Source organism: Phoxinus phoxinus (assembly GCF_949152265.1).
Source record: "Phoxinus phoxinus genome assembly, chromosome: 17".
NCBI classification, from domain to species: Eukaryota; Metazoa; Chordata; class Actinopteri; order Cypriniformes; family Leuciscidae; genus Phoxinus; species Phoxinus phoxinus.
In genome coordinates, this window is record NC_136892.1 from 12,269,497 (window position 1) to 12,296,662 (window position 27,166).

Consider the following 27,166-nt stretch of genomic DNA (forward strand, 5'->3'; position numbering starts at 1 on the left):
ATCCTACTTGAAGAAGGCCATCCCACAATGCACTGAATTGATCTCAGTCAAAACAAAAAATATCCAAGATGGAGGACAAATTGAGAAAATTATTGTTAATGAATAGATAAAGTATTGAAAAATTAGTTCAGTGTGTGAACTATTAAAATTGACTGTTTAAAATTGTACTGCCTTTTTATGTTTATTAAAGGGATACTTCACTGATTAGCATTAATCTTTGTATCAGTAGTATCTTAAACCCAGTAGTATTTTCTAATGATCGTGCTTCCCTCCCTCATGTCCTCCTGAGACTAGAGATTTATGTATTTTTTGTCTAGAAAAAAAATCCTCTGATGACTCAAAAATCGTCGTTTTGCGTCATCGGAGGCTTTCCTGGCCAGAGGCTAAAAACTAACGTCACGGAGATTTAAGATAAAACGTTTCGAGTCAACTAGTAACTTATTTCTATCAATTCTTCCGATACCGGTAGGAGTGGCCTCGTAGGGCAGCGAAGCAAGTGCATTCTGGGAGTTGTTGTCTTTCATCCACATACATTTTCTGGCTTTTCTCAGTCTATAAGGCACCAACTTCTAAAATAATAATTTCACATTTCTACTACAAACATGACCCAATTTAAATACACATTCATCTTTCGAGCGGTGAAGTATCCCTTTAAGTAAATGTATTCAGTAGCCTATCACAGTGTTAGCTAGCTTAGCGACATGCTAACTCCACTTAAAGTTCCCCTTGAATTTTAAAAATCAATGCCTTTCGACATGCTAACTCCAAACTCTTGAAATCAATTGTGTGTTGTGCTTCAATTAGTATGAGTTTGTGCTTATAGAAGTGATATTGGTCAATTGAAGTTGGTCACTTAGGTTTAGAGGCTGCCTTAGAAGGTAACTCTCTATGTAGGCAGTATATAGCAAGGCAGTTGACTAAGTTTGGGAACCGACCTTCTGTATCACAATTCTCTCAAGGTTTGGTCTTCTCTGAGATTGCTTTGCTAAGGCATGCATTCCACCCCAACAATATATTCTTATGCCATATGTGGCATCGAAATTTCATTTTGCTTTTGTTATTGAAGTATCTATCAATTTCAGACCAACTCTATCAGAGTGAGAAAATAAATCAAAAAGCCAGTGAAGCCGGCAACTGCAGCTGGGTCAAAGGTCACAATGATGTGCAGAAGCAGACTGTCCTCAAATGAAACCCTTTTTTCTAATAACACACAGACGACTCCAGGGCTGCAATAAAACAAGCAAACCCATATAGCAGACACTGTCATCTCTTATATGATTAAACATGAACGCAGGAGATTGGCTGTGGCCATCTTTGACTCCCTGATTGTGGCGAGATTGGATCCTGTGATCCCCACTATGCTCAGAAGATGAAAGGCTAAAATTATCATAGAGAGCATGCAGATAGCGTTGGATTCACAACCGTGCTAAAATCGGAACGCAGAGGGTGACCAGGACAAATGAAAAAAGGAGGTTTCCCTATGAAACAAGAGATGAAGTGGATTCTTTTTTTAACCTGCTTCAAAGTGTCAGAAAATTATTTTCAAAAAAGACACATGGGTTCAGCCTGCATGCCCGCACTTCACCATGCAGCTTATATTTGTTAGTGTGCATATCGTTTCTGTGGGTATTTAAAAGGAAAAAAGAACTAGTGAAGAACAAACATTTGCAGAAATTCCTCAAGTTTGGTTATGTTTGTTAGTAATGTATGCCGTGTGAATTAAATGTATTATTTGCTTATCTGGTAAGAGCTAAAAGAGAATTTAAGGCTGCACAATGATTATGGTTACAGTTTTTGATTTAATTATAGCATTCCATGTTTATCTAATCCCATTGGTTTTCTACTTACAACTTTTTTTTTTTGTTGAGTGATTGAGAATTGTAACCTATAATTCCTTGAGCAAATGAATGCAGTGGCCAATCAGACAGAACTACAACACTTCCACTTCAACAAATCAACAAAGCACAGACACAGTGCAACAGTTTTCTTATTCTTACTTTTTTTGCAGTTTAGACGGTTTCATTGATTATTACAAATGTGTTCGCAAGAGACCAGAACTTGCGCTTAACAACGGGGATCAAACAGTTGCATTCATTTACTGTTATGGATTGCTATAAAAAAATATCAAAAGTTATGTTTGTTTGTTTTTTATTACGATCACACAGCCTAGAAGAAATGTAATTTTACAATTGTTGATTAAAAGGAAGTCTTCCTGTGTCCGAAACTCTGAATATGCCTACTTCCCTACAATATAGTAAGAGAAAAGCAGTATGTGAGACAAGTAGTATGTCTGAATTCATGGTATTCATAAAACAGTAGCCAAAAAATACCTGGATGACCTAATACTTCCACCGAGATTCTGAAGTGTGCATTTGATGGACTTATATTTCCCATGAGGCCACGGGAGAGGCAGCGTAACTGACGGCGATAAGTCACACAACAGTCACAACATGGCCAATGTAGTACGTCCGAATTTCATAAATTTCATTCATACTACACGTATTCATATTACAAAGAACATACTTTTTAATGGTCACAAAGTACGTTTCAAAACAAATGTAGTACCTACTAGACATTAGATGCGATTTCAGATGCAGCTACATTTAACTTTTTCTGAAGAATATGAAGAAAACTCAACTCGCCAACAAAATGCAATACTTATCATTAGTGGGTTTTTCATTTGACTTAGCAAATACTAGTGGTGGGTGATACTGATATGCCGATAAGCTGGATTTTGGATTATCGTCTCTATTACACTCATGTGATGTTGCCAGGCTGTGCTGTCATGAAAGGAAATCAATTGAATGCGTTTTTTAGGCTTCATCCACACTACTGCGTTTTAGTTTGGAAACGGAGAATTAAAACGAATACGATCCTGAAAATGCGGATCACATGACCATTCACCAACACTGGGCATGCGCGTGCCGGTGTAAACAGGCGCATGTAGGCAGTTGTAGCATTGTAAAATGCAGAATTTACTTGCACAACAGCTGCTAGCAAAGACATCAACGTCAGTAACGCTTGTAATTCGTTATACATGTTGCAGTCACTAACGTTATGTAGTCCAGGCTGTTTTTGCATGTTTTATTCCCGGGGACGGGTCATGTGATGGGTGGCTGACGAATCAGGGAAGGATACGCCATGACTGATGACACCCAATCATAGAGCAGAGCGTGAGCCTCTGCATCATCGTTTGTAAAGTCCTCCGTTTTCACCGTCTTCACTAAAACGCCCTCCGGAGATTCAAAACGCAAAACGGGGTTGGAGCGTTTCTAAACTTCTCCGTTTTAGGTCTTCGTTTTTGCCGTTGTAGACTGGACGGGAGGTGCAAATGTAGCAAAAGGTCTCCATTTCTAAACGAAAACGCAGTAGTGTGGATGGGGTCTAAGACTTGCAAATTTATAACAAGTGTTTATAAACCATTCAAGTGCAATAAGTAGAACAATTTTCGGTATATGTGCACGCAGTCTGAGAGATGGTTTTGGAGTGCACACACGTGAAACGCAAGCAGATAAAGCCGCTGCTCATACAGCACGAGTACAGAGTTCTTTTTGCCGACTTACTGGGCTTGAGCGGTCAAATACTCACACTTGTGTGTAAAAATGGCCTTCTTTCTGAGTCTCCTCATAAACAGTCGTTTATGTCTTAAGTGAACATAAACAGTTGTGAAAGAAAATGCTAAAAGTATATTGGATAGTATGTCTTAAAGTGACAGCAGCCTAACATACCTGCTGCAAGTGCAATCTGTGTCATTCTCAAATTTACGCAGTGGTTTTCAAACCTTTTTGGTCAACCGATGTTTTGGAATTGGTGTTTGGAGCCGCTTTTTAAAGGCTATTGACGCAGTTGAACGGACGCAGTTGCAACGTCTGTTTCCTGTTTGTTTTTTTCTGGTGAAAAAAAAAAACCTGAGAGCGCCCCACACTTTGAGAACCACTGCATTAAGGTTAATCAAACAACAAAAGTGAGAAAATCCCTCACTGCTCTTGACTGAATCACTTTTGTAACTTTAATAAGAATAAATGTATATATAATTTCGACAGATTTAGACTATGCAGTGATTTTTTTAATAATTTTTTACATTTGACTTATTTTCTTATTTCTAGCACTTGAAGTGTTTCATGTATGTCCATTTGTTGCTTTGTTCTGTTGTGTTTTTTGTCCTATGGCTTTTAATTTGTTTCTTTATCTTAACTGTTTGTCTTCAATAAGCTTGAGAGTTTTTTGTTACGCATGTTAGTTAGGCAAATACAAATACCATGAAATATTACATGTAAATGCATTTTTATATGTGCTGCTGGTTACATAACATAAATAAGAGGAAGCTCAATAATGTGCCTTTACTCGAAAAACATTATTCAAATATAAGCTGATTGCTTAAGTTGATTTCTAGGTCCAACAGACATAGACATAGGGATGACAGCTTGTAGAGTTTAATGCAATGCAAAAACAACTGCATGGGAAAGAGATTAGTGCTGTAAGGTATCTGAATTATGTGCGTCAGAGGGATAGACTCTGAGATAATCGTACCGGGTGTGCCCTGACCCGGTTTCAAAGACACAAGTGGAAAGGCTATAAACCGTGCTTAATATAAAACCTAAAAAATATCAAACAAATGAACTCATTTAAAGTCATTGGCTTCACAGATAGATGCTGTCCTGCATGAATCACAATCGGGCCATCACAGAAGATACCCTTGTTTCCTGTTGATCTGCTGCACTAAGTAGCTTAGACAAACATTTCTAATCTTGCGTTCCGTGACCAACAAACAGCCATCCAAATTTATTTCTGGAGGTATAAATAACTGACCCACACTAGTCTGCGGTCACGTCACAGATCTCCAGAGGCACGTATCTGTCTGGACAAGAGGATTGTAGAAGTGTGGATGGATCTCCCAGCTCCTGGGGCATCCCAGATCCATCTCACTAGTCACTGATCCTCTGTCCAACACAGGGATGGGTATCTATTGTGGTTTTCGGAAATTCTTGACTTTGCTGTACCAAATTATTTAATGAATCAGAGATCTAGTGTACAATTCAAGCAGTGGTGAACATGGTGATGAGGTTTTTATTAACTGAGTTCATAAATTCATGGGTTCATAACAAACCTGTCGCAGGGCTTCAAAAAAGTAAGCACTGTCTGTAATTTGACTTTTAAGAACTGAAGTACCTTTCAAAGATCCAAAGTGTTAAATCATTAACATCATTTCTCATCGTCTGTGGCAAGTTTATTACTTAATATGAGCAATAGTAAGAGTGCCTTAGGAAGCACCACTAATTAAAGCTGTCAATTAAAGTATCAGCATCTGAGGTTGTAACTGCATGTCTGTTTGAGGTTTCCTCGTTGTAAAAGGAACGTAGGAGTGGAATTTTTTTGTGAAATCCAACCCGACAGCTTAAAATTTAACTTAATATTATAGGCTTACGGTAGTGAAATGTAATAAGGAACACAGCATTTTTATGTATTTGCTTCATAATGGAATTTTATTCATTTTGAACCAAAAAAACTTTCCATGTAAGAGATTGTTGTACTATTAAAACATCCTGTAAGTTTCAGAACTCAAAATTTCCTAGTTTAATCTAAAAACAGCTTTTGTTGTAACATTATAACGTAATAGCGTGTCGAAAGAATCAGAGAGATACAGGATCACTGGACTAAAAATAACATTACCTTCCAAAGAATCCTAATGCTAGTAAAGTGGTTATTTATTTTTAACTATGTGAATGTCTCAGCAGAGCATTGTTTGTTTGTTCAGGACAATTAACTGTGGATTCTTTGGTAAATCAGTCGCAATTTCGGGGCAGGCTTTGCAAACAGACTTCTACTGTAAGATATGGACCCTACAGTAATGCCACAACATGTAAGTAACTGTGTTAATTCTAATGATCTGATCTGTGATCAGTGATTTCTGATAACGATTCATGTACAGTCAGATGTTCTTTCTCTCAAAATCGTCAGTAAATCAAGCTAGCGACTAAAAAGTCAACTTCACATTGTTTCTCTTAATAGCATGAAAATATTCTGTTTAGATTGTGATTACCGGTAAATTATATATAGAAAGCGATCAAAGAACGCTCGCTCCCTTTACAATTGCTGGAGCTGTCAATCTGGACTCTCTCCAAAACTCCCATTATAATCAATGACGCTGTCTACACTGCACAATTAATCTCTTATTTACTTCGTGTTTGAACTGTTATGATGAAAGCATTCGTGAGAGTGCAGAAATCGAGACATGACTGTCATTGGCTACAATGCTTATCGCTACACCATTTCATGCAACATTCACAATTAGTTACATTTCAACAGCTGTAATAGTAAAAACGTAGTAAAAGTTTCAGAGAGAGTTCCACATGTAATACTTATTTCATATGCAGAGATGTTAACCAATCACAGCAGTGGGCATCCATTTACACTTAAGACTCACAGCAGACACGCCCCTTTCAACAGAGCGTTCAAATCAGTGTACAAAATGGCCTCTTAATTTTTAAAATATGACACTTTTTATGTAACAATCATACTAACATTATAAGTGCACCTCAGGAAACATTATAAAATAAAATGCAGTTCATGACCCATTTAAAATTAAAATAACTCACTTAAAAAAGAGGAATAAGACATGGTGTAATAACTACAGTATGAATATGCCCTAAAACATTTGTTGACAAACAAAAACCACCCTATTAAAAAAGACAATAACATTTTAAAGCATAGAATAAAAACTAAAAATCTAAAAATCAACCGAGCTGCCTCCTGTCTGCCTACAATCTACCTCCTGCCTTTCACTCTTTTTCTTGAACTGTACTGTGAGCAGATTTACTTCGGGAATAATGAATATGCCTCCAGGGGCCGAAGCTAAAAAATTTCGTTTCATGAATAAATTGAATGGAGTAGCCAGGGGGTGTTTGGCTTGGCAGCAACGCTTACCGGGAACCAGTCAATAACAAACGGGACCCGCTCTCCATCTAATGATCCAGAGAGATTACATACAAACTGTGATACAGCAGCAGACTGCTGGAGTTTGCTTTCTCTTCACCCATAATGCACCTCTCTGTTAGAGAGGTCAGAGTGCTAAGAGAACAATCATTTAGTGCTCAGGGCAAAGAAATGGAGATCCTAAAAATAGAAATTTAAGATCTGGGTTGTGGCTTTCAAGTAAGGAATATAAGAGAAAAAGTTGCTATACCAAAATTGTTTTAATTGTACATCATTCATCAGTAACATATAATGACAGTTTTCTGAGAGATTTTAATAGAGACAGGTCCATAAATAAGCTTGAAACAAAACCACAAAAAAAAAATATATATATATATATTTTCATTGATTCAATTAAATTTAACTTATGATGGCAACAGAATACGATGGAAGCCCATTTCTGCCATGTAAGAAAATGCTTTGGTAAATCCTAATTATGAGATAAAAGTCAAAATTATGACATATTAAGTCATAATTATGTAATAAAAAGTAAGGGTTGTGACTAATTCAATTATGATGAATTCAAAATTATGACATACTAAGTCATAATAACTGAGGTAAAAAGTCGTAATTATGACAATGTCATAGCTATAGCTACCGGTAATTATAATTATGTATTATGAAATAAAAAGTTGATTTTGATGTCAAAAATGATGACCTTTTGTAATAATTAAAAATAAGAATAAAATCTTATGTAGTAGAAATCCACGGAGCCCCTAAGGGAACATAGTGAAGAAAAAATATGAGATGGGAGGAAAAATAATAAGTCAATGCTTTTGCGTTCTTTGCGAGTGACCGCAAAGTTTCTCGGAGGAATGCAAACATTTTGCGAACGAACGCAAATGCATTGACTTGTTATTTTTCCACCAATCTCATATTATTTTTCGTCACCATGTCCCTTTAGGAGCTCCATATAAATCGGCTTTTTACTTACAAAAAAATACTGATCTTTAAACAGTTTTGTAAAAAATTGCTATGATAACGGTGTCATAAAACCAGTGTTTGGCAGTGACTGGATAAGCTGCTCATTCTAAAGAGCATGAATGATATGGGCTATGCACTTTTTTCACTACCTACATCTTTTTGTGTGTGTTCCACAGAAGACAGAGTACAACTCAATTGACATTTTTGGTCAAACTATTTCTTTAAACACATACAGAGATAAACTGCCCCTCTATACCTCAACAAAGGCTTTTACCCATAGACTGTAATTCCCTGCAGAGTTGGCCCTCCATTGTTAGCTGTTAGGGGCCAGAACTCAGAAGCTTTTGTCTGGCTGGTATTGGTTGGCTTGATGCTGACTGGGGGGATTGCAGTAAATATAAAGAGGCGTTTTGCTGAGTTCAGGTACTAAAGCAGCACTACTCTTCACTGCAGTGGTGGAGAAAGGTCTATTCCATATGGATACATAAATAACCACACAGGAATCAGCGGGCTTGGAGGAAATAAATCGGCCTTGATTTATGGCCATGCAGCAGCAGTAAACAAAGACGCAAATGCAAAGAGGATCGAGAGCAGAGCGGCACAGGATCTCATAGGTTAAAGACAATGTTGAGGAATCACTAAAAGAAGCGGCGCTACTAACTTCACTACATTTTTCAGTGGTGTGACAGTAGTATATCTGTCTAGTTCAAAATAGTTTTTCTTTAACAGTGTAACATCACTATGTGGCCATTTTTATGCCAAGTCACTCCAAACGGAGTTGTTCTCTATATCAATAAGCACCTGAAAGTTTTCTTCCAGGAACGTACACTTAACAGTATCCCCATTAAAACAATTCCCGCCCAAGGCATATGCCAAGTAAAGGGGGGAGACCTGGTTGAGTTGAATTAGAAGTGTGTTATGGTAAGGGCGTGACATTTCCAAAAGACTCGCAAAGATTTTGAGTTGCAGACAGACTGGTAAGACAGCTGTATGTAAAATATGTGAAAAATAAGGTGTTTTTGAACATTTAGCCATGAAAACCTGTTGTGGTAGACCCCAAAAACTAAATCATAACTTTGAAAAAAACTAAATCCCGTTTAAAATCATCATGTGGTGTATTTTTGTTGTTGTTGTTATTGTATTGTTGTATTTATGGTAAATGTCTCTGCTTAACAAGTGTAATGTCACCTGATTTAAGATTTTATTGATTCAAGAACCATGACCGTTTTTGTGCCAAATACTTAAATACTTCTGGTGAACCTAACTAGTTATCTTAAAGAGTAGTGTGAACGTGAATACAGTAAAATGTGTGTGAAGATGGCATCTTGGCAAGCTACAGTTTCAAAGTAGTTTCCCCAACATTGGCTAAACAGCATTACTGGACTTGGGCTTGCAGTTATTCTGATCTACAGTGACTGATCCATGTCAGTTGTGAATATCTGCAGTTCACAGTGTGACCAAGCAGCTGTGAGAGAGAGAGAGAGCATGTCTGTGAATGTGACATCTGGTCCACATTAATGGGTCTGGTTGTAATCGCTCCTGCAGTAGCTTACGAATCCTTTAACAACAGTATCATGGGCATCCTGCACACTGGCACTATTTGTCTCTATTACAGGCAACATCTGCGACCATCTGCATCTCTAATACAGGTTTATTGTGCCCATAAGCTGTAAATGGAGACAAAATGGAACGTTTTTGTATTGGAAGTATGGGAGAAACACGACACGTCACACACACATCACTTTGACAGATTTTCTCTATTTGCACTGCCAAATTTGTTGACATCCCACCAGTCTCAGAATGTCCAAGCTACTATTTTCCATACAAAAAAAGAACTAGGGGTTGCCACGATACCAGATTTTCACTACATGATTATCATGGCCAAAATAATTTACGTTAATGATAATAAGGCAGTTATAGCCGCGTTTCCATTACCGTTCAAATTGCGCAAATTGAAATTGAAAATTGAAAATACGCTCAATGGAAACACGTCAATTGCGCAAAAACTCCCATTTATCGCAAAAAAGTTTTTACGCTTGCATGAGGTGGTTTGCTAAACTGCAATGGAAACAGTTTTTGCGCCTTTACAGTCACCTGACTTAGAAGGCGCGGTGTGTTCGGACAGAAAACGAGACAGTTGTTTATTAAATTCATAAAAGACAAAAGAATTACAGGAATACTGGATTCTAAACCTCAAAGAAACCCCACAATCAAGAGCTTGAAGCAAAAACTAGGGAGAAACTCTTCATATGTGCCGCTCACAGTATAAGGGTCTTTCCTTACCATTAATGCTTGGATAACACGCCTACGTCTCCTTCCGTTAATAATAATAATGTGCAGTGCGGTGGCTGTGATATATAAACCTACCAACGTCCGTTGCCATGATTTTTTAAATGACTTATTGTGAGAGGAGAAAGTTAAGTTTTAGTCGCATAACATCGGTTAATGGAAACACTGTCATTTCGCAATAGTTTTGTATCAATATTTAGAAAGTTTTGTGCAAATCTGTAATTGCTACTGTCGTCTTTGGCGTGCTTAGTCTAGGACACTTAATATTCAATATTGTGGATTTGACTATCTGTAAACCACTATATAAATAAAGGTGACTAACTTTATGTGACCATGTTTGGCTGGATTGCCCTCGAGAGGGCGCTTCACCCCTGCACTTCATTCCCTTGGACTGTTCACGCACACACTCTGGACTAATTTCTCACATCTGTTGCCACTGATCACCCTCACACCTGCATCTAGTTCCACTCACAGCTCCACACACATTTATACCTCACTCTCACTATTACACTTGGTGAAGTCTTGTTTTGCCACGCTGCATGTTTCCTCGTTTCATGTCAGTGTTTCCTTGTTTCGTTATCTGTTGAATAAAAGCTCTGCAAATGGATCCGACTGCCTCTACTCCTTCGCGACACTTTACTTGGCAATATTAGTAAAAAAATATATAATAATTAAATCAAATTAATTTATACCAAATTCATATTTACATACATACCTACAAGATCCAAAATCTCATATCATCTAGGTACTACATTTGTTATGAAACCAACTTCATGACCATTAAAGAAAGTGTTCTTTAAATTATGAATATGGGTATTATGGATGAAATGTGGATGTATTACATCCGCCATGCTGTCACTCTCATGTGACCAAGGTGCAATACCACAACCTACTATGTTGAAGTGTCAACAAGTCATTTACTGGTGCTGGATTATTTACGATATTACCATGAGTAGTATTAAACATTATATCAATATTTACATTTTTAAAAACATCAGTTATCATCAATACAGGTATATTGCAACACCCCTACCACAAATAATATACAATTGTATAACAGAGCAACCTGGACATGCACTAATAATAATAATCAAGGGTGTATAAATGATGACAAAAGTTTCATTCTTGGATGAAATCGGAACACTAATGTTCTGCTTTGTGAATTTATATGAAACAGGGTTCTCTCGGTTTTCATTTAGTGGTCTCTTGTGTCTCTTCACTGTGACCACACATGCTAATGTGCTATCCTTGACTGGGAACATTAGCATGTGAAATTGAATAATCATCAACCCTCCTGGCTGAGAAGATGATGGCATTACTCCACCGACAGAGCAGAACAGCTGAAAAAGTCATCATGGAATTAAAAAGACTTCATCACAATTATGATGTTCTTTAAATTACACAATTTGCCACACTAGCAACAGTTTAAACTGCCAATATTCTGAATAGCATACTACTATACTACTCTTACTGTTTCTGCAGTATTACAGTTGCCAAAATGCACAATATATAAGAAAGAACTTTCTTGACTCATTTTTTGATTGGACTGGCAAAAGTAAAGACATTTTTCAAACAACTAGATGTATTTACAAAGTGTTGAGGCTTTCTTCATCATAAGCCAGTTTCCACTGATCCACAATCTATTAAGGCGTATCTAGAATAAATTTTTCAATGCAATCACCATACATCTTTAGAATAAAATGATTTTAAGCATTCAATATTCAAATCCTCTCTGAAAGATAACTGCACGTTTTATGGATATAAACCTTTAACAGTTAATTTCAGTTTATTTTCCACCTTTCCTGGCTCAAACAACTCTAAATTGATTCTCGAGAGGGCAAAATTCAATCTTATCGACCTCTAATAGCCACAACCATTACATCAGCTTTCTAGAGATGATGGCTGTGGACATTAAATGAAGAGGTAATTTGACATGTTTTCATACAGGTTTCCAAGCTATTTTCTTCAAGAATGCCGTGGTCAGTAATAGGGTGGCTGTTCCACATAGATGACTAGCAATCTAGTTCAGCTCTGGAAAAATCGTTTATCTGACTGCTCCTGTTAAATGGTTGTCAATATGCACCGGGGCACCTCCATTTGTCCGTCAACCAGCATGAAAGGAGGGAACCATGATGCTGACGGTGCAGTAATGAGGAGAGGAAAGGGAGGTACAGGTTTTTTTGTCGTACAAATTGGGTAAACATAATGAGAAGACACAGGAGGTGACAGAGAGAGGCAACTGCGGTGCAAACAATGTCAAAAAATTTGGTAGCTTGTGTTACAATGCCGCAGGGCATATGATAAAAAGCGGCCAAAACGGGAAGCATCAGCAATCTGATTTTAATGAGCCAACACAAGAGGTTCACAACAGAGCCAAAAGGATCTCTGGCTAGACCCTACCCCCCTCCCCGAACTCACAGCCGTTACACTAACGCAGGGTCAGGCGGTCCGGAGGGCACGTCCCTACCCTGTGCCTGTAAGGTAATGAACAGCCTGTGTCCAGAGACACCACCCCCTACAAACTGTTAATGTGTCCCTGGTCCACTCCATCAAGTAATGGTGTAATAACAAGAGGGACTGTTGGGAGCAGAAAAGGGACTTGGTTACAACTACCATTTAATGGACTACTGTATCATTCCTGTTCGAACAAGCAACGTCTTAAGATCGTATATGGTGACCATGATTTTAGTTAGGGTTAATATATCATAACAAAAATATAGGGTTAACATATTTCTTCAAAAGGAATGAGAATAATTCTTCTCTGACAAGAATTTTACAGCTACAGTTCTGGAAAATATATTTTGTTTTACAGATATTTTAATATTTTTATTTTAAACAAGACAAGGACAGTGAAAAATAAATATGGTCGTATTACCAATTCTCACTATTAACTAACTATTAACTATGACTTTTGCGTCAATAAACACCTAATTACTGCGTATTAATATAGTAAGTTGTTAAGTTTAGGTATTGGGAAGGATTAAGGGATGTAGAATATGGTCGAGCAGAATAAGGCATTAAATAATGTGATTTAAAAGTACTAATAAACAGCCAACATCCCAGTAATATGCATGCTAATAAACAACTAGATAAGTTCTTCACAAACACATACTTCACCTGTAGGTGCCAGATGGACTTAATTTATATTAAAAACAAAAGAAAAAAATGTAACCAACTATGACAGCTTCATCAAACGGAAAATCCATACAAAAAATGGTTTTATTGATTACAATTGTAATGATTAAACTGAACACTAGTACTTACCATTAATACAGCTTTTGGTAATGCATGGGTTCACATTAGATATTTTAAGATAAGCAATTCAGTTGCAAATGAGATAAAGCACATATCCAAATTGCTCCACAAATGCAAATTCTTACAAACCAATAATGCAATTTTTTTTTTTTGCAATCATCTTTGAAATGGCTAAGTACTGCAAACAGTCTGTGGCTATTTTCAACTGCTTTACTTTAAAATTGCTAAAACCTTAACAAGCTTCGCTCGAAAACAAAAATTCCTAATATTAATTCTAATAATTCCCAAGTATGTTACATTTTTAGTATAGAGTGCATAAGTGTGTTTATTCACCAACCACAACCAAATCACAATCGAGATTCATGTTTGGATTTATTACGGTTCGTCAGAAGGTTCTCTCACAGATTTAATAGCAGCAAATGGCACACACCTCGTGAAGAAACACATACTGGAGAGAGCTTGTGCGCATTGTTGCCAGACTCAGAAGATTAAGTAAAACACTGGGCAGAAAATGTATTATTTTAATAGAAGAAAACCTCTTGACATCTGGCAACCCCAAGCAGGAAATACAGTGGAGGCTTGTTACCAATGCAAGATAACAAATGTAAAAAAAAAAAAAAAAAAAACACTTCCAGGACTATTAACCAGCAAATATCACAATGCTTATTTTTAATTACTCGAGAAAATAAGGAATTGTTATCATGATTAAAATACGATTAATCGTGTAGCCCTAAACTGTAGTACTTAAAGGATTAGTTCACTTTAAAAAAATGTTTTACTGATAATTTACTCAACCCGATGTCATCCAAGATATCCATGTCTTTCTTTCTTCAGTAGAAAAGAAATTAAGTTTTTTGAGTAAAACATTCCAGGATTTTTCTACACAGAATGGACTTCAATGGCAACCATCTATCCCAATGTTCAAAAGAAGGTTCAAATGTCTGTCTCAATACAGCTTCAAAGTCTCTACACGATCCCAGTCAAGAAATAAGGGTCGAAACGATCGGTCATTTAAAAATTTTTTTTTTTAATTTATACACTTTTTAGCCACAATTGTTCATCTGTGCTGGTCTGCGACGCAACACGCATTACGTAATCACATTGTAAAGGTCTCGTTCATGTCATCTAAGTTATTTGTCTGTGTACTACAAAAAAAACTCCTCCAACTTCAAAATCGTCCGACATCTTTGTTTTAATTTATTTTTATTTTTATTTTTTTCGTGACCTTTCCAACTTGATGACGTAATGCGTGGCAGACCAGAATAAGACAAACAATTCACCTTTGGCTAAGCCCCGCCCCCCTTAGTTACTGTTGCTACCTCCGACAACTTCATCTGGGCTCTGGTTTGGTATCAACATGGCTTATGTTATGCTGTGACAGCTCTTCCTGCTGGAATTTTATCAAACTTTTATAAAGCAGCAAATAAAGTGTCCGATAGAAGTAGGCAAAAGGGGCTGCAGTATGCGTTCAAAGGCTATATTCAAGACATACCGGTGAAACGCAAGCAACAACAAGGCATCCAAATAGAGGCAAAAGCATAACGGTCACAGTTAAAAAAATGAACCACCGCATATCCTAATCGAGACGGAGGCTGTGACTAACAATATCAAGGAGCAACACTGTTCATGCAGAGTTGGGTAGGTCTCTTCACTTCTATAAACTTTATTACAAAGCAAACGGACTACGCGAGTATAAAGTTGTATTTATTAGCAGCATGTAGTGTTGTCAAAAGTACCGACTTCGGTACCAAGTCGGTACTGAAATTAAAAAAATGTGACGCTTTGAGCGCTGTTGAGCGTAATCATAAACACCTCTGATTGGCCATTGTGTTCAGGAGCTCATCGGATATGTCTGTGATTGGCTACAATGATCAACGCACGGGAGCATTTGAGAGCACACGGAAGTGTTTGAAAGTGTTTTGAAAGCAAAAGCAGGCGTCTATCAGCGCCAGTGGATCGATCCGCTGATAGACGCCTGCTTTCAAACGCTCCCGTGTGTATCTGAGTAATCGCTCGCTGAAGAGCGTTATTGATGTATATTTACAACATGTTTTTGAAGAGCTGATCATTGTAGCCAATCACAGACATATTTGATGAGCACGTGACAATGGCCGGCCATTCCGAGGTGTTAACGATTCCGCTCAACAGCGCTCAAAGCGTCACATTTGTTAAATTTCAGTACCGACTTGGTACCGAAGTCGGTACTTTTGACAACACTAGCAGCATGTGCTAGTATCAACAATTAGGGTAGAGAACCGAAATCATAACCTAAACAGCATAAAACTGTCTAACTAGTATAACTTCACAGTAAGGTTAAAAGCAAAAATAGAGCACACAAAAGTGTGCTTGTTGATCCTTAAGGGGTTTCGCTGACTGAGGACGTCCACACAGTTTAATCCAAAGACGACACTTGTCAGTATTTTACTTCGGTTTTGGGGAGGGAAAAAAACGGACACCCCCCTCCAACCTCTCTGGGAAACGCGTATCTGTGTTACAAATGCCCCAGGCACAACGTTTAACCATATTTTTGATAAAACTACGCCGGTAATAGCCTGCCGAGACCAAAAATATGAGACGCCTGTGTTAAAGTCAATGGAGCGCTGTGAAAAAGTGTCGGACCTCTGTGGGAGCTCGTTCTTGGCTGCGCTGTGATTGGTCAATCTACATTCTAGGGCGTGGCTTAGCCAAAGGCGAATTGTGGTTAAAAAGTATATACCGGTACATTGTTGTTGTTTTTAGAAAATGACCAATCGTTTGGCTAGATAAGACACTTATTTCTCGACTGGGATCGTGTAGAGACTTTGAAGCTGTATTGAGACGGACATTTGAACCTTCTTTTGAACATTGGGATAGATGGTTGCCATTGAAGTCCATTCTGTGTAGAAAAATCCTGGAATGTTTTCCTCAAAAACCTACATTTCTTTTCGACTGAAGAAAGAAAGACTTGGACATCTTGGATGACATCGGGGTGAGTAAATTATCAGCTTTTTTTTTTTTTAAAGTGAACTAATCCTTTAAGGCAGCTGCTCTCAGTCTTCCTAAATACTGTTCTAGAGAAAATCTTCTGCATTCCAGAAAATTCAGAGGAGGTATCTGGAGGGAAGGAGATGAGCCAGATAAGACTCCGATCAGATTAGAGGATCGCCCATCAAGTGACCCTGCTTTCTTCCCAATCACCCCTTGAGTGCACCTGACCAGGCCCAACTCTGCAGATCAACGCTGATCTTCCTGCAGTTTCACTCTGACCCCGCATCCACTGTAATTCACCTCGAGATACTACACGGACAACTTCTTAAAATCTTGATAGAGAAAAAAAATGTCTCAGCTGACGGCAATGTCTTTGAATGGTGCGGGATTATTTTACAGCAGACTAAACATTCCCTGGGTTGTTTTGTCTGCTCAGCTTTGATTTAGAAAACATTGGCTTGGATCTCTCTATGTGACTGAGGTCAAAAGGTCTTGAATGACTTCTGTTTGTCAACATTTCAGCCCATGTACTGTATAAGTTTCACCTTTGCTTTTATAGAGAAGGCTTTTATTTCGTGGTGTATATGCTCAGTTGTTGTCTACCCTGCTCAAAGATGCTGACTGAACCTTGTGGACCAGGGCGTAGCAGGGATAAACATGGGTGCTTTAAAACTGCTTTAAAAATGCATAGGTCATCATTTATTTATCTGATTGTCAAAACCGCAGAGGCATCAGTATGATGGTAGTTAACTGCTCAAGCTGTAAGCGCTTCACAGCTGTGTCTGGTAATGACTGTTTGCCGGTTTTCTGTAAATTATATTGCTATGTGCTAAAAAAAAAAAGTCAAAATTCAGAGGCTTCTGGATGTTTTCCCAATTGTCCCATTACCCAGAGTCAGTTGTAAATGCTATTTTAATTCTAGGCAAGAGTGCTTCAAAATCTCAGCTTGCTGACGCTCTAACATTGCTCAAGACAATTAACAATGGCTGGTGTTTCTAAGGTGTTTGTACGTACTGTAGTAGCTAAGTTATATTTACTGAACCAAGTCAAAAGCCAAGCCTAACGGTACATTCCCACGGGGCGTCAGCGTCAACGCTTCCCATTGACTTTGAATGGGTGACGTCAAGCGTTGCCGAAAAGAATTGTGGATCCGTCGTCGGCGCTTCACTGGCGTTGCTCGCGGCAGAAGTTGAGAATTTTTCAACTTCTGCCGCGAGCAACGCCAGTGAATCGCCGCAGACGGAAGCGTCAGCCAATCAGGATCGCTCTATGCAAATACAGTAGCCAGGCGGCAGCCAATCACGTTCATCACCTTCATCCTGTCATTCCTGTCTAATTTCATTGGCTGACGTTGCTTTGACCATGGCGTCTGCCAAACTTCAGCCACGCCTTCCGTCAAGCGTTGACGCTGACGCCCCGTTTAAATGTATCGTAAGGCTGTGTGTCCACCAAAGCTTTTTTTTTCTCACGCGGCTGGCGTGTTTTTTCAATTGTTTTCAATGGGAGCGCCGCATTTTTAAAATGCCATGAGCGTAACGAGGTGCTGAGCGTCTTTTTCACGCTGAAGCGATGAGCGTTCGCCGTTTTTTACAGGTCGCCGAGAGTTGAAGAATGTTAAACTTTGGGTAAAACGCCGTGCTCATCACTGTCACAGTGGAGGAGGGGCGGGACTAATACCACACCGACCAACGGATATTCTGTATCATAGCAACGAAGTGCCTCAACTGAAAAAAAAAACTGCGCTGCCAAACGATCTCAAGTGCACACAGCTAGGTGTTTTCAGCAGAGCGTCTAGGGTTTTCAGATGGCAAAAAAAATGCTTTGGTGGACACACGGCCTAAGTGTTTATGATATTCTATTGATTGTAGATATGATACTCTCTGACAGCAGATGGCACTGATGGAACAGCAGAAATGCAGCTATTACCCTGGTAACCCCATAAACAAAGCAACTGTGCTACTTTCTGTTTCTGAACAGTAATTAAATGTTTTAAACAGCCATTGAGATTTTTGTATTCGCAATGGTGTGCATCGTAGTACCAAAGACTTAAAGACTTAATAACCTATATACTCTCAGACTTAAACATTTTTACATTTTAATCTGGACGACAACATGCCCTAAAATTTATTACAAATTTTAGGATTCTTTATTGTTGTTCTGTAAAGCTTGTTTACAATAAGGACCCCTTAGGTAACATTAGCTAATTCATTAGTTAACATTATCTGAATGAAAAACACTTCTAAAGCATTTATTAATCTTAGTTCATTTCAACATTTAATAATACATTAGTAAAATCTAAAGTTGTAACTTTTATTTAATGGACCTGAGTTAACATGAACTAACATGTATTTTTTAACTAATATTTACAAAGAATAATAACTTCTGTAAAAAAAAAATTAAAAATTAGCTATTGCTCATTGTTATTGTTAGTTAATGCATTAACTAACATCAACTAATGGGACCTTAATAATTGTAACGTGTTGCCTATTAATCTACATAATTATTTAGCACTTAAATCTGTTTGAAACATTTGATTACTTAACAAGTTTTGCTTTATTGTATCTAAATGTTCAGCAATTATCGCAACATGAAAATTGTATAACGTCACATGCCAACTCGCAATCTTAATAACTGTTTTCTAGAGTTTTCTAGGGGAAGTAAACCTAAATTTAATGCTGCAATCGACACCTTTCACTATTTAATCACAGAAGCCATTACCATTATTTTGCTAATTTCTCCGATTAATTGCGCAGCCCTTATTGTTAATAAAAGTTTTGACATCCAGCTTTCCTTATGCATTCACAAGAGTTTATGATAGAAGTAGCAATGTCCAATTCATAAACGTATTAAATTTTTTCACTGAATCGGTTGATCCAGTTGATCCACAAAAAAGTCTCTGAATGATTGGTTAACAAATTAAACTCAGTTCACTTCAACTCACTTGACTCAATAATCTAGTTACAGTGGTTAGAAGCTCACTGCCAGGGAAGATTATCAGAAGATAAACGTAAATTGCAGTCTGTTCCTCACACAAACCATTTGTGTGACTTCAGAAGACTTAGAATATGGTGCACAAATCATATGATTACAACTATTTTAATGATACTTTTGCCTAATTTTCCAATCTTAAAAATTAACGTAATGGAAAATTAATGGAAAAAAGCAACCAGTACAGTCATATGGGTTTGAAATAACACATTTGTATTCTTAGAGTTACAGGTTTGTTTGTTTAAGTTAAAAATAGATCTTGTTTTCTGAACACTATGCTATAAATAGTCCATGATTTAATCATTTGACTCTCTTTCAGAGTAAGGGTAAGTTTGGCCATCAGATGCACAGACAGCATGTTCTACAAGGGCTGGAAGTGATGGATGAGAGGGGAGCGCTTGCATAATTCACAGAGAATTAACTGGGGAAGATGAGAAGTGGCATGTAGTGGATTCTATTCTCCAGACGACAGGAGCTCATCTAAGGTCAGTGGGTGAAGTACACACAGATGCAATCAATCCTTTTAATGTTCCAAACCAGAAAACAAGTGTCAAACCATGCAGCTTTGACGTCAACATGTTTAGCCCAATAATAGCTCAACAAATTATATATAAAATTATTACCAAAGCATTATGATTCCTTTAACTCCAAAATACAATGAATAAATCACCCACAATACTTTGGTAATAAATAAAAAGGCCAGTGAATTACGCACAGTAAAACCAGGAATGTGGATTAAGAAAGGGTCCATTTTGATTGCATTAAGAATAAATACTCTTAAAGACTGGATTTGAGCATAGCCTGTCTGAAATGTGGATTTTCGCAGCTGGAATGACATCACATCTGACTACGTGTTCTCTGGCTTTAATCTCTGATTTATTCCCTTCTCTCACCATCCCTCCCTCCCTCCCTTTCTCTCTCCGTCTCTGTCTCCAACCAACCCCCCCATGCACTGATGCATCGCACCAGTCCTGTTGAAGGCTTCTTGTCTGTGCGTGAGAGGAGGGTCTGGCTCAGTGAAACTCTTCAGCTGTCTATTGTCAGAGAAGAAGAATGCCTTTATACTGTCAATATAATCTACAGTTTGCACTGACTGCACTTGGAAGACAAGTACTGCAACAATTCACAATGGAAAACATGTTTCTAACTGTAAAAAAAAGGTCAATTCATATAGTAGGTTTCCACTGTAAGCATTTCAGTCGATGAGATATAACTGAAGTATTTATTTGTCAATAGTTCTCCTGGGAATGTGTACAAGATTAAATTTGTTACTTCCATTATCATTTGGATTAGAAGTTGAACCAATCCTAAAAAAAATCTTTTATGACCCTATACTGAATTAACTGTACCTCATAAAGATATGGTATTATTTTCCACATAGTGTATGTGTTCTAAAATATCTAGTTTTTCTTTTATGTTGGATCATTAAAATTCTGATTAAAACTGGTTCCGAATTGATTGAAGTTGAATAGCTGGTTGATATTCTCCACTGTTTGTCAGAAATAGATCTTTATCCTACATTGTTTTAGACCACATTCAGATATTGCATATTATCTAAACTGCCAGCTCTTACACTGATGGAGCTGGGCGGACTAAACCACCAGAAAATCTTCTTAAGGTGTTAGTCAGACTGCTCAGCTATTTTTAGCTTGAATAAAACACTAAAATCAGGATTTAATATCATTATATTTGAGGTACACATGGAAGATGCCAGCATGACTGACACGCTTATGATCAGAGAAATATGCATCTGTACTTTTTTTTTAAAAAAAGGACATGAGCAGAGTTGCTAAAAGGATTTCCATCATAATTTGGCACCATTCCAAATGGGATCAAAGAAAATCCTGCTTCATAAACTGCAACTCCTAATAAGATTTTTAATGTGTTTTCTATCGAGCTCTACATATATTCTAAAAGATTCAGTTTTCTGTATAGCGTTATATTAGAAGGAAGGATCTCAAGCATTTGCTGGATGAAATGAAAATCCTATTTATTCACTTTTCTCAATAAATAGCCTAAGTAATATAATAAAAATCAGTTTATCCAGTCAGTCTTTTTGAAGCCAAACCCCAATTCCTTCTGTATTTCTGACTCTGTGTGCACCTGAGAGGACGAGATCATGTGATGAGATATACCTTCAGTTGCATAGTTGTGGTCTCGGAGGAAGCTGTTGTTGATCTTGCGGGTGTCTATTTCCTCATCCATTGAGAAAGGCGCTGATAACACTGACAAACGCAAAGAGAGAAACGCGCTATCTATCCATGATCCGCGCGTGTGCGTGCGTTCAGCCCAGAGCCCGGCGCGCAACACACGGACGCACCATTAGCCAACGTTACACAGCAGTCGCACTGAAATCCGTCAATAAATAAACGTGATGAGGTAGAAAGCCGGTGTCGGTGCGCAAGGTGTCACAAGGCGGGGCTGTCTGCAGCAAACCGTGATTTGACGTAAAGTTGCACAAGCCTCATCCGAAATGACAACAACCCGCGTCCGAATCCATGTCTTGAAATGAGTTGTCATGCACGAGTTTCAGATGTGAGTCTCAGACTGCCGGCATAGAGAGCTTGCTTTCCTCTCTGTCGCTCCGTATGAGCGCGCTGCCGTGGACGCGTCGCGCGCCGCATCGGATGAAGAGACTGGCGCTGCAACAGTGACTCCGCCCCGCAGAGGATCATGGTGTGTGTGTGCGATGGTGTTTCAGCACTTGTTGAATTATGCCCATCTGCATACTTTTATAGCCTAATAATTATGGTGATGATGAAGCTCTTGCGTTTAATAAAGCAATGTCATTGGTAATTTGCAGGTGACGTGGTCCGTGGACATTTTTTTTTACGATTTTGGGTTAAAAATGTGTAACGTTAGTGTCACAGCAGGGGCTATATTTCAGAACGGGTCGGTAGAAAAAGAGGGCAGTTAGCAGTTTGTAGGTTTCAAACCCCCTTTTCTGTGAATTCTGTCCTTCAAACGAATAGGCATTTTCAAAAAAAAAAAAATATATATATATATAATATTTAGTCAATTATTTATGTAAAACAGAACCTCACTGGTATACATTCAGACAGGAATCATAATAAAGATATTGAACTGTCTGGTTATAATAATGGTTATAATAAAGAGAAGTAGGCTACTGTATATTTTATAAATGTGAGGTCGCCGCTAGTCAAGTCAATTTTATTTGTATGCACTTTAAACACGTTGATTCAAAGCAGCTTTACAAGAAAATCATGTTAATGTTTATAATATCTTAAATTGTTGCATTTAGCAGATTATACTTTACATTTAGCAGATTATACTTTACATTTTACAGTGATATGAACAATCAAGCAGTTGAGATTTGCTATATTTAGTATATATCTCCCTTTACGTGAGTACTGTATGTAGAGGAAGTTGGAAATATCCTACTTAATATATAGAGCTGTGTGATAATATAGTTACATTTTCCGACAAAATAACCGCTGCCATTTGCTGTATAGTAGCCTATATATTACTTTACGTAACGTAAGTGTACTGTATGCGGGTCTTAAATCCAACTTTAAATATATTGCTGTGCTAGTTGACATTTTGCGAAGATGAAGTATATCACTTTATTACTTGTAGTAGTTGAAGGTTGGAGTTGTTATTTCGTTATGTGGTGATATTAAACTGTAACTTTTTTGGTCAAGATTAACAAAGTTTAAATAATGAGTGAATATATCAATCCTACTTCCAAAAAGGTATTATTGTCTTACCCTGATTCACAAAGGTAAATATGTGTTTATATTTTAGACCTAGCGGGATGGTTTTCATGGGAAATTGCGTACACACGTCACTCGCCCATGATGCATGTCTCATCCGTAAATAGAGAAAAGTTGATGACACGTGTATGGTGTGGCATAGGTTAGTTGTCACAACCTAAATCTAAACCAGAGGACAGTCGCTGGCAACAGAGCTCGTAATAAAACAAGAATCAACATTGGCTTGGCTTTTCGGAGATGGCGAGAACTGAGGGATTTGAAATGTTGAGGGATGGAGATGGCATTTTTCTTTTTTTATTATAAAGCAGTACTATTGCGAAGGGTCATTTCATTATGGTTGTTGTAGAGCTGTGGTGGAATTTATTTTCAAGGAAGTAAGGTGTCTATTAATGGGTAAAACGACAGTAATGTCTTCAGCTAGTCAGATTGAGATCCTTTCCATCTAAACTGCTTATATCTCTTAAGCCTAGTGAATGTTTTACGAGCAGTAGGATAATCTCTTTCTTGCACATGTCACGCAGAGCCGAAACACAACCAAAACAATCTTCTTCCAAAATAGAGGGCCAAAAGTTAGTGCACCTTTAAGAACTAGTCACATTTATATCTGGGGCAAGCTGTCATGTTTTAAAAGTTGTACATTTATACAATTTATTAAGTCTCTGTTGGCGAAAATGGTGGTTTGAAATTTCTGAACATTCTGCTTCTGGTTGTTACATTTGCGTTTCATGAATTCCGTTGCGTTTTATAATTGTTTTATTCTTCAAACATTGAATGATTGCTTTATTCAATCCTTTGCATCATAACTTGACAAAGTATTTATGTAATCCTGTGTATTTCAATGTATACCATGGTCAAAACATGTCAAAAATCATGGTATTACATGGCACACTTTTACTGTTGTAGACTCCTTCAAAGACAAGAGAGTACCATTTATTATGTACTTTTCCTGCCAATGCACATCTAAAAACAGCCTGTGATTTCTTCACATTCTATTTGCAATGAAACCGGTCTCTTTCTTCATTGTGCTAAAACATATACAGCCTGCACAGGTTATTTGACACATCACTGCTCTTGAACTGCGCACAAAATGAGTCAAATGCATTATCTCTATTCCTCCATAATAAAGAGCAGTGAGGCATGGCTCTCAGATCTTCCCTTACTGTTGACCACTTCAAAATCTCCATATCCCAATCCTATTGTGTGTCACTTTGTGGTGAATTAAATCCTCTCTGCCTCAAATCCCTTTAAGATAACAGTGAACGACAAAACCCTGGAGTAATCTTGATACTAGTCGAGGTGGAATTACAGAAGATTAATTCTGCTCAGTCAATGGAGGTTTAAACTCAGTCATAGACATATTCTTAGCATAGAAAGCTGAGGATAAGAAGTGTGCCTAAAGAATTATTCCAGGATAATTAGAATTTAAGCCGAATCTGTTGTTGATTAGCACAGACAATTATTTTAACTTGTCCCTCAGTTTGTAAAAACAAATGAAAAATCTATTTGCAGTAGTGCGCAAAAAGGATGCATGTACAAAATTACTTAAGTAGCCTATACTTAATAAAATGAATTTGAAGTATCCTTATTTTTTGTAAGGGTATGCATGGATGAATCATAATATATCAATATATAATGTAGGTATAGGTATAGGTATAGGTGAATAGTGATTTTTCCATTTCATGCTGACTTTAACTTCCTCCCTAGCCTCAGAAGTAGATGTGTGAAACTGATCCAACAACTTTAAGGGAGCAACAACATTATTTAGGATAGCCTAATATAAAACCTTTTTTTTTTTTACTATAAATAACAAGGCATTGGGCATGCAGTCAAGCTGCTATATTGTTTGATTCATGAATCTACATTCTGGAAAAACTTAATGAATATTGTTTTTATGAAAAAGGTTTGTTGAGTTTGAGAGGCTGCTGGGTTTTAAGGCATGAATTGCAGTGACAGCCAAGCTCAATCCCAGCGGATATCACTGGTAATAGGTGCTATATGGAGGTCAGCTCAATAGTGTCAGCAGCAGAGCATATGGTGGGATATAAGTGGCAGACAGTCTCTCTCTCTCTCACACACACACACACACACACACACACACAGGTAATATATGTGATACATGAAAATATATATATATTTGCTATCAACAAATTTAAGGGAGTTTTTGACTTGAATCTTTGAGCGGGTTCACTCAAAACATTTTTTAACATAAACTAACAATGAGCAATATATTTTTACATGTGAATTGAATTGAATTTATTAACCTCTGCTAATGTTAAATAATAAAAAGTTCATGTTCATGATAGTTCACAATGCATTAATAAAGTACTTGAGTACTGCAGATACCCTTATAAAATATTGTTCCAGTAAAAGCATAAGAAGTCTTCGATTTTAGTAGAAGTACAAAAGTACTTGATTTTTAATGTACTTTAAGGAGAACTCCGGTGCAAAATGAACCTTTGGTCTAATTACACATTGTTACCTAGTCAACCGTTATCTGATATTTGTTTTCATGATTATCGAATGTAAATAGTTTTATCTCTAAAAACAGTTTAGCCTATAACGCTAGTATAACGCTAGTATATGGGGCATGGAGTAATGACAAATAAAAATCGCTTGTTAATACCACTAACAAGGATCAAAATAGCCCCACACTAACACGGTAGCATAATGAGGGTCCCTACAAGCAAACCGAAGCATTGAGAACTGTGTAAGTGTCCAGACAGTTTAATAAGAAGATATTTTATACATACAGTCAACTTCACGTCTCAGATCTACAAACCGCCGATCCAAATGCGCTGAACTGTGTAGAATCTCATATGGTCCAGCGCATTTGGATCGGTGGTTCGTAGATCGATTGATCGAGTCTGTTTTTCAAAGATGGATTCTGCTTGTATACGTGAAGTTGACTGTATGTATAAAATATCTTCTTATTAAACTGTCTGGACACTGACAAAGTTCTCAATGCTTCGGTTTGCTTGTAGGGACCCTCATTATGCTACCGTGTTAGTGTGGGGCTATTTTGATCCTTGTTAGTGGTATTAACAAGCGATTTTTATTTGTCATTACTCAATGCCCCATATACTAGCGTTAAAGGCTAAACTGTTTTTAGAGATAAAACTATTTACATTCGATAATCATGAAAACAAATCTCAGATAACGGTTGACTAGGTAACAATGTGTAATTAGACCAAAGGTTCGTTTTGCACCGGAGTTCTCCTTTAAAGCTACACTGTGTATTTTTTAAGTTGATTCTTAGCGGGAAACACTTTGTTCTTTTAAAATTATATGTGCTCATTAATGTATAATTACTACCAACTAATCAAGTATTCTCGTATAGCGTAGAATCTGCCATTTATAATACATACGAGCGAGTCGCTTGAATGGCGGAAGCCATGTTGCGCCTCCATCTTGAAAATACATTAGCCAAAGAGTAGGGTTGGGTACCGAAACTCGGAGCCAATAGGGAACCGGTTCCGACATAAACGGTAGTAACCAGACCGAATAAGAACGAAAATTTCGGTGCCTGATTTCGATGCCTGACTTTTTTTTTATCTCGCGGCACGAATGCTCCAATACATATAAATAAAACATGTCCAGTTAACCAGCAGAGCATTCATTTCGTTCGTTTGTTAAATAAGAGACGATCTAGCCCTGAAATGTGTTTTTTAAATCAAGTGATCAAAGTGCTCGTTGCCGCTGTGACCAGTGGCGCGGATACAGTGTTTTCACTCGGACGCGCGCCGATTGCGGAGACTCTCTATTTGTTCCGGTGAAATCACAAAATATAATGCACACAAACGTGTCCCTGCTTGATATACAACCACTAATGAGCATAATAACAGATACAACTTTTGATCTTAAAAAAAATGTAGTAGTAATTGTTGAGATTAACATTAAAGGCACACCGTGGAACTTTTTACCTAAAGAGTTGAAGCATATGAGTTGTTTGAAATGATTCCTCAGGCCAATATACAGTGTTTGACACTATCAATGCTCCGAGCGGGGCTGCCCTCTTGAAATACCGCCTATGTAAGTTT

At 37.6% G+C, this 27,166-nt stretch overlaps 1 protein-coding gene across 2 annotated transcripts in view; it reads right to left on the reverse strand.

Moving 5' to 3' along the window:
- ppp2r2bb (protein phosphatase 2, regulatory subunit B, beta b) overlaps nt 1-27,166 on the reverse strand; it is a 70,856-nt gene that overhangs the window by 21,731 nt on the left and 21,959 nt on the right. The window contains exon 1 of one of the 2 annotated variants that reach the window (XM_079586177.1): nt 21,531-22,100. The exons of the other annotated variant lie outside the window; for it this stretch is intronic. Coding sequence (XP_079442303.1) covers nt 21,531-21,600 — 70 coding nt within the window. The 5' untranslated portion in view covers nt 21,601-22,100. Of the gene's footprint in view, nt 1-21,530; nt 22,101-27,166 lie in introns of those variants that run through there. 2 annotated transcript variants of the gene reach the window in all.